The 9085-nt window shown below is 41.3% G+C and overlaps 1 protein-coding gene across 1 annotated transcript in view; it reads left to right on the plus strand.

Moving 5' to 3' along the window:
• The window catches only part of traf4a (tnf receptor-associated factor 4a), a 34889-nt gene extending 26604 nt beyond the window's left edge, over positions 1-8285 (plus strand). The window contains exons 3-7 of the mRNA XM_079165875.1: positions 1338-1442; positions 1591-1752; positions 2723-2884; positions 4102-4257; positions 5211-8285. Of these exons, the coding sequence (XP_079022001.1) occupies positions 1338-1442; positions 1591-1752; positions 2723-2884; positions 4102-4257; positions 5211-5843 (1218 nt within the window). The 3' untranslated portion in view covers positions 5844-8285. The remainder of the gene's footprint in view (positions 1-1337; positions 1443-1590; positions 1753-2722; positions 2885-4101; positions 4258-5210) is intronic.
• The last annotated feature ends 800 nt before the right edge of the window (positions 8286-9085 follow it).

A 9085-nucleotide genomic window follows, 5' to 3' on the forward strand; every position in this document is an offset into this window, starting at 1 on the left:
AGACTGGAACAATGAGAGAGTGTCTCAGTTTGATTTAGAGGATTTTTATTTGTTTCCTCTTAGCCTGAGAATGTGATTATGGCAGCAAAAACATCTGCCTCTACTGTAAAAGCGCCGCTAGTCAAGCATCTGTTTTAATGTTAGATATATCTGTCTGTAGATCATATTTAACAGTTTGAAATGATTATTTTGTTTGGCAGCTAAACAATGAGTGAGTTAAGTGTAATAAAATTTTGATTTCAAGGCGATGGCTGCCAGGTTTCGGTGCAGAGGCACGTGAGCGTAGTCGGGCTGTTACTGAGCTGTTGTTTGTTTAGAGGGCTGTTGTGGCATTTTGAGAAAGTGGCTTGTCTTGTTTGACCAGTGCTCTGCTCGTGTGACAGCATGGGGGGATGGAGATGCAGAGCTGTAAATCCCCAGGACAGCATACTGTAGGGGAGGATTTGGGGTGTTTGGGCTGAAAACTGACTCATCCTCATCGCTCAGTGACTGTGGAAAATAAATCTTTTCCTATGCTCCCTGTCTCTCTCAAAGGTCCCATAAACCCTTAAACTAACTCATTATCACTGCAGCGGCTGGGTCGACTCACTGCTGCAGTTTGCTAACTCAATCTCAACAGTTTCCAATGTGTGAGTCTGTAGCTCAACATTCAGTGTTGATTTTATATATATATATATATATATATATGATTATAGTGTAGAAACCAACATGCTTCCGTCACTCTAATACATCTGTAAAGGATAGTTCAGCATTATTGTAAACACACTTATTTAACCTGTTTATAGATTTTATGATCTACACCGTTAACCTGTTAATATAGTTGACATTGAGTATGTTATGAATTTGCACCTCCATTGATATTTTCTATTTGCACAACTTTGTTCTGTAACTGCCGCACAATGATTTCCCTCGAGATAAATAAAGTTCTGTCTTTCCGAGAGACCCCAGTCAATACCAATCTCAACTGTGTACATTAACCTGGAGTGTAGGAGGATTTGTTTAGCCTAGCTTAGCATAAAGACTTGAAACAGGGTTAGGGTGACGTACTTGCACAATTTATCTTGTTTGTTTAAAAGTGCACGATACATATTATATATTTTGATTGCCTCTCAACGGCTCGCAACGTGGCAAAATATCAGCTTATCATCCATTAAAAGCCCTGTTTTCAGCTTCATAAGTTTGCATTTTTTTGCTAGTTCGGTTGGTTTTCCATGCGTCATTGGTTAAATGCTGATTCACCCCATGTTATACACTTTATGAAAGTAATATATATCAGTCTTCCAACATGACCTGGTCAGCCACTGCTACACTGACCTCGTCTTGCTCGTCTTCTCCAGATCTACCCGGACCCAGAGCTGGAGCAACAGATCCTGGCATTGCCCATCCGCTGCATCCACAGTGAGGAGGGCTGCCGCTGGACCGGCCAGATGAAGCAGCTGCAGGTGAGAAGCTTTGATAACCTCTCATCTGTCTCTCCTCCATCTACTGTTTTTTTTTTTATATATCTGCTGCCTTATCAAACTCTCTGACTTGTGTATTTCCTAACATGCGTGTGTTTGTGTTGTGTGTGTGTGTGTGTGTCTCCCTCAGGGCCACTTCTCCACCTGCGCCTTCAATGTGATACCCTGCCCCAACCGCTGCTCCGTCAAGCTGACGCGCCGCGACTTGCCCGACCACCTGCAGCACGACTGCCCCAAGCGCAAGGTCAAGTGCGAGTTTTGTGGCAGCGAGTTTACCGGTGAAGCCTACGAGGTAAACACCGACACCAAACCTGTTTTTATTATATTTCTTTCCTGTTACAACTCAGCGGGAACTTGACGTAAACAACCCAGAGTGACGCCGCGTAATTTCCATGCCTACAGTATATGAAAGACGTCTTTGTGAAAAGCTGCGGGAGAGACTAATGCACGTGTGTTAGTCTCTGTTGAAATAACACGTGTGTTGGCAGAAGGAAAGAACCTTTGAGTGGGTCTCTCATGCTGAATGTGTTTTCCTCAGTGAGCCGGCTGAAGTACCTCAGAGTCTCCTCACTAACACCTCTGTCATTTCCACCGCCCCTCCTCCGTTTACTCCGGCCCACATGGTCGCCCCTCTGCACACAGTTGCAGTGACATTCATCCACCTTTTGGCTCTCACATTGGAATTACTCACTCATGTTTACAACTGTGTATTATTCAAAACCTTTCATTAACGATTCATCCGCGGATTATTTTTCAATTGATAGACGGTTTGTTTAGTCTACGAGGGTCCGAGATGACTTCTCACAAAACCCAAAGATATTCTATTCAGTGATATAAAACAAGAGAAAATCAGCAAATCCTCTCATACTAGACACTACAACCGCAGAATGGTTGACGGTTAGGCAAGAAAAAAATACTCATCTATAATCAAAATAGTGTCTAATTATAGTATTTTGAATACTTGTACATGACATTTCCTTGACTTACTTGTTATTTTTGTCTGGATTGATCAATGCATTTTATCAGAATCAATCAGAGCCATCAGAGTAAATTTGATTTCTTAAAAGTTTCAAAATGGTTATTGGCTAGGCAATGTATAATAGCCTCATTGCTTTCACGCAAACACAGTTTTGAGCTATAATAACTGCAGTATATGAACAGCATTTGAGTAAACAGTAACACCTACTTTATCTACAGTATTACATGTGTTGACATTATAACCCTGCTTTAAATTGCAATCACGTGTTTCCTCTCAATCCCAGAACCACCAGGGTGTGTGTCCTCAGGAGAGTGTTTACTGTGAGAACAAGTGTGGAGCGCGGATGATGCGTCGTCTGCTGTCCCAACACGGCTTGGCCGAGTGTCCCAAACGCACACAGCCCTGCAAGTACTGCGGCAAGGAGTTCGTCTTCGACACAATCCAGGTCAGTTTCACACAAAGTTTACCACCTGTATCTTAAATCTTTCTTTTTAGTGAAATAACTTCATGTTATATCGGGCATGACTGAGTCGGTCTTTCTCAGAATGGGACTCCTGTCAGTATCGTCGTACCTGTCGTCCGTACTGCATGTGGCTCTTGGAGGGTTTCCAGCCTCAGGATGGCCCAGAGAAGGCTCTCTGTGGTTCATGGTGTCTTTTTCCTGTGGCAGCTGGATGTTAGTGTGAGCTGCTGTTTTGAAGCGCCTGCGTCTGTGCACATCTAGCCAGAAGCTGAGCAGCCAGTGTCACTCTCCCCTCCCCCACCTTTGGGGCCAAGATGTAATAACCCGATCTTAGACAAAGTGTTTTACAATTCGTTTATGATGTTTATTTTTATATTTTCAACATAATTTCAGTTGAGTCTGAGGGCCTTTTGCCTCCTGATGTATTTTAGATTTTATAGAGGTATGATGTACTAATTCTACCTTGCAGGATGGAAAATAAACAATCGTGTTTCATTTAGATGTCTGTAGGCAGCAACTAGTGATTAGTTGTATCTAGAGCTGCACCAATTAGTCGATTGTCTACAACTGAATAATCGTTTAAGCAATTTAAAAAAATATATAATATAACTTTTTTTCTGACTTTTTATCATTTATATGAATATTGAATTAATCAAGAAAAGGATAAAAGATAATCAAATTTAAACTAATTAGTTAAACTAATGTCATTTCATCAATCTGCGGATTATCTTTACTATTAATCATTTTTGCTGTAAAACATCAGAAGAAAGAGAAAATGTCCTTGACAACATGGTGACCAAATTGCCTCTTTTGTCCGGCAGAAAGTCTATAAACACAAATATATTCAGTTTACTGTAAGTTAAGAAAAGGAATAGCAGCAAGAAAAGCAATAACCAATAGACAATTATCAAATTACCGGTTGCCAGATTTGCGTGTGTTATTGGCAGAATGGTCCCAATCGTTTCTGCGGCTTCAGAAAACAACTGATCATGCGGCTGCATGATCAGTTGTTTTCTTTCTTGTCTGGTCTATTTTTTCAGCCTCATTTTTTAATACCACATGCATTTTTGTTTTACTTTTAAGGACATTTTCGCTGGTGCAACCATTAATCTGCAACCCCACCGTGCAGCATGTGTTCTTATCACTCATGCTGTAGGTCAGCAGTGCACACATTAACACTATCATTGACTCCTCTGCAGAACCACCAGTACCACTGCCCTCGGTTTCCGGTCCAGTGCCCAAACCAGTGCGGCACACCCAACATCGCCCGAGAGGATCTGGCTAACCATGTGAAGGACAACTGCGGCAGCGCGCTCGTTCTCTGCCCCTTCAAAGACGCCGGCTGCAAGCACAGGGTAAGACTGACCTGCATCATTTAACCGTAAAAGATTATTCCCTCTCTCTGTTAACACTATTACTGTTAATCAACTCCCAAGTTGTTTGTTGTTGTTGTTTACATGCGTTTTTTCCATTATATTTCCTTCAAATCATTGCTCAGTGTTTCCAAAGTAATGCTTTTTCTCTTTTCAAACATACAGCACTGTGCCTGTAGGCTCTCTTTTAATGAGAGCAACACTATATTCTGACAGTGCATTTCCGTCTATTTTTGAAACTGACATCAATTTGAGAAAATCTGGAAACGCTCGAGGAAGAGCTGTAGATGAGCGTCATACTCGCTCCGCACACTCTGTGGAAGACTTGATGTACAACATTTATAGGCGGAAAGCAAAAACATGTCTCCACAGCAGTAGAGTGACTATTAAATATCATAATCACATTATCCACATCTTTATCTATCTGTGACTGTTCATGGATGTAGAAAAATACATGATTCAGATAACTCACACTGAACTGAACACATACGAACAGCATCCACATTTGCTGTAATATAAAAAAAATTAAAATCCATCGAAATTTGCCACAAACGTGACACCCCTTCATCTCAAAGTCATAGTTCAGTCAAATCAAAAGACTTTACTTTGTGCCCAAATGCAAACATAAAGGTGCTGAGCTCAAAATAATGAGGTTCATCAGCAATCCTTTTTCATCAGTCTTCACCAGATTATTTGTGCATATGAGGATGAAACCGATGTTGCACGGGTGTTGCTTTTATCTCATCATCCTATATTGAAACCTGGCACTGTAACACACACACAACCTTCCAGTTTGAAAAAAAAAAGTTGCAATACGGCTAAATTCTGTATTCTATTTTCTTGTATAAAAACCTCTGTATGTGTTATGCATCTCCTCACTTACTCACTGCGCAGCAGCTTTTTAATAATTCATCTCTTTGATTTCTCTCTGGCAGTGCCCCAAACTGGCTATCGGTCGTCACCTGGAAGACACCACCAAGTCTCACCTGACTATGATGTGTAACCTGGTGGGGCGTCAGCGGCAGGAGATCCTGGAGCTTCGGAGGGAGATGGAGGAGTTGTCCGTCAGTCACGACGGCGTTCTCATCTGGAAGCTCAGCGACTACTCCCGCAAACTCCAGGAGGCCAAACTCAGAAGCAATCACGAGTTCTTCAGCCCGCCTTTCTACACTCACCGCTACGGCTACAAGCTGCAGGTGTCGGCCTTCCTGAACGGTAACGGCAGCGGCGAGGGCTCCCACCTCTCCGTCTACATCCGCGTGTTACCCGGAGAGTACGACAGCTTGCTGGAGTGGCCCTTCTCCTACAAGGTGACTTTCTCCATCATGGACCAGAGCGACCCGTCGCTTTCCAAACCCCAGCACATCACGGAGACCTTCAACCCCGACCCCAACTGGAAGAACTTCCAGAAGCCCAGCAGCAGCCGCAACTCGCTGGACGAGAGCACCCTGGGTTTCGGCTACCCCAAGTTCATCTCTCACGAGGAGATCAAGAAGAGGAACTACGTCCGAGACAACTGCATCTTCATCAAAGCTTCTATAGAGATTCCCCAGAAGATTATGGCTTAAGATCTGACTTTTGTTGACATTTTTTTTTTTACGAAGGAGAAGCATAGGTCAAGACTGGAACTGACACTTAACCTTGAACCTTCTACACACTTACCCTTTAGATACTTTCTGCCCTTGCAGCCTCTCCACCACAGAGCGAGTCTGTTTGGCTGTGTGAGCTGACTCGGAGGACGTTGATACATCACAGAGGAGAAAGTGTTTGGTCTGCAGAACCGTCACTCTCTGGTGTTTCTTTTTATTATTTTTTTTTATCTGTTTGCTGACCTTTTATCACAGTCTACAACAAAAAGCCTTGGAAATCAAACAGTGCCTAGAGAGATTATCTTAAGTTATATTTTTGTTGTTATTTCCGCAGTACAAATGTTGAAGATTATGGAAAAGAAATGAAAAAAAGAGGGTGAAGGGCTTCACTAAGCCTCTGCACTTAGAGAAGAGAGAACGTTAGACTCTGGTTAGACACGTCCTGTTGGGGTGATCTAAAGAAGAGGGAGCTCAGCAGACTCGAGCTCAAGCCCAACGGCCTTTTGTTTACATGCTCATACAGTATACTCCCACTGATCCGTTAACAAACACAGAGCCCTTGGTAAGAAACTGCTCGAGGTTTGTGTACACACACGCATCAAATCAATGTTTTCAAGTGAGAAACTTGCAGCTTCAATCTTGGTAATTTTCATGTTTTAATTAATTATTTTAGCATTACATTTTGATTCTGTTAAATGAGGAGATCAATACCACTCTCATGTCTGTACGACCAACTGCCAAGTAGCTTAGCTTAGCATAAAGACTACAAACAGGGGGAAACAGCTAGCCTGGCTCTGTCCAAAGGTAACACAATCCACCTACCAGCACCTGTAAAGCTCACTCATTAAAGCCACTTTAAGTCTCCTTTGTTGAATCCTTACAAACATTTTTGGTCAGAGCCAGACTAGCTGTTTGCTCCTGATCATAGTGATGCTAGGCTAAGCTAACTGGCTGCTGTGGAAAGATTTGAGAGTGGTATCAATCATCTAACACAGCAAAAACAACAAATAAACTAATTTACCAAAATGTCAAACTATTCCTTAAACCATAATTAAACATGTCTCTCATAATACTGAGAATGTCCTACAAGTTTGGGGCTTTTAAAAAATAAAAAGGAAACTGTCGAGATCAACCAAGCTATTTCTTTTTCTTTTTTTAAGTAGACAAGTTTTTTACCTGACAACATTGAAGCAACATATCTGTGTCCTCTAGTGAACTGCTCCCAACACAGTAACTGTCTGTGACCTTTGTTTGTCAGTAGTGCGACCCAGTCGTAAATAGCTTCAGGAGCATGCTCATGTACCAAACTTCATAGTGACCCTATGAGGCTCCGTGTCTATTGCGGAGTCCACCATTACGGGAACAAAGCACCTTTCGTCGGTCTTAGGATGAGCAGAGCAGACAAAGAGGCCAGTTGTTGGACACGTGCATTTAAAAGTGAAGAAAAAGCCATGTGGCCTTTTTATACAGTATGTCTTCGCATGAGGGTTGTAGGGGTGAGCAGGGCAACATAAACACATGCATGCTTCATGTGCTACCACCTGGACCACATTTTTGTACTGTAACCTGTATTCTTGAAGTCCTCTCCCGTTGATGGCTATTTTGTCTCTTTTTTTGGACCGTTTTGAAAGTTGACAAATTGTCAAAAAGTATGTTTGTTTTTTTTGTTGTTGTTTTTTTTTTATATTCAGAAAATGTGAACGCTGTCGATAATAACCTATAAAGACATGAACACTTGGCTGTGAAGTGTACTGTTTTACATAGCCTCGGCATGGGTGGTGTACTGTTTGAAAAGATGGTTAATGACATGGTGTCTGCAAATAAGTGGGTGTCTCGGGACTGAATACACCTTTTGTTGTTACCATGGTCACCGGTGTCGATCTTCAGCTCGGCGCACAATGTTGTGACGGGGAGCGGTTGGAGGGATGTGCGATGCACCTGTCTCCATCGCAGCACCATCAGAGGGGCGGAGGACTTTCATGATACAGTACACTCATGACGTTTGTGAATACTAATGTAAAAATGCAGAAGCACATTCTGTCTTTTTATTGTTATACATGAAAAAACTCCTGATTTCTTGTCATAATGCCAGCTGATATTTTACAGTGATTTAAAGAGGTGAGAAGATGAACACTTTTTTGTAAGATTCTGTATTTTTAAAAACACTTAGCTGTTTTATACAAACACTTTTCGTTTGGAGAGTCGGGGTTGACTTTGGGAATTTTCAGACCCTTTCGTCTCTTTGGACATTTGGATAATTTGTTTGTACTTGTGGTTTGAGCCTCACATATTCTGTCTGTATTATTTCCTCTTAAAAGTATTTATTTTAAGGAGCCGTCGTGTGAGTTTGAACAGATGGCACAAACGTTTTAATATGTTGATTGATGAGTGCTTGTCAATTTCTTAATTGAAATAAAATACCATATATTATAGTTGGTTTTACCTATTTGTGTTTCATACAGTGCACACTGTATGTAAAGCCCTGTAATATCCTCCCAGCATCCATACAAATTAAAGTCAATGAGCTGTTCCAACTGCAAACACATTCAGTATCCAAGGATCAATAACATAGGCGTAAATCAAAGAAAAGAAAATCCTGAAACGAGCTCTTGAATTCTAAGAAAAGTTGAAACTGGATACTTTATGGTGTACACAAACGTGCAACAAATTAGGGTACAAACTCAACTTCATAATGACGTTCTTTTATATTTCTAGTCATATTGTCAGACATAATGTCCCATATGTCGTGGCACACAAAATGTGTTGGTTACTTAATACTAAACCGACAGGTTTCACTGTTTATAACACCTTGCTGTGGAAATGTGTTTAAGGTTGTAATTTGTATAATGTTCAGGGTCAGACTTCTGTTAGAACCTCCCTGCTTGATAAATGAACCTCTTTCCAATTCCACACAACTAAGTTTGAAGACACTAACTGTTTTTATAGGCAGTAGTAAGTATGCTAAATGTACATCACAAATTCTGAAGAAGACCCAATGAACACAAACCCAACTTAAACAAATACATTTTCAAATCCAAAAGGGACTTGAAGATTCAAGTCAGACTTGATTTGAATGAGCATATTTAGATTTAAGAATGCACTAATCCAACTTTTTCAGTCCCGATACCGATACCAAGGCATTGGGTATGGGCCGATACTAAGTATGATACCAGTGTTTAATTAATAATTAAGCCTCAGCATGTGGAAGGGACTTGGATCAT

Source organism: Pholis gunnellus (assembly GCF_910591455.1).
Source record: "Pholis gunnellus genome assembly, chromosome: 9".
NCBI lineage: Eukaryota > Metazoa > Chordata > Actinopteri > Perciformes > Pholidae > Pholis > Pholis gunnellus.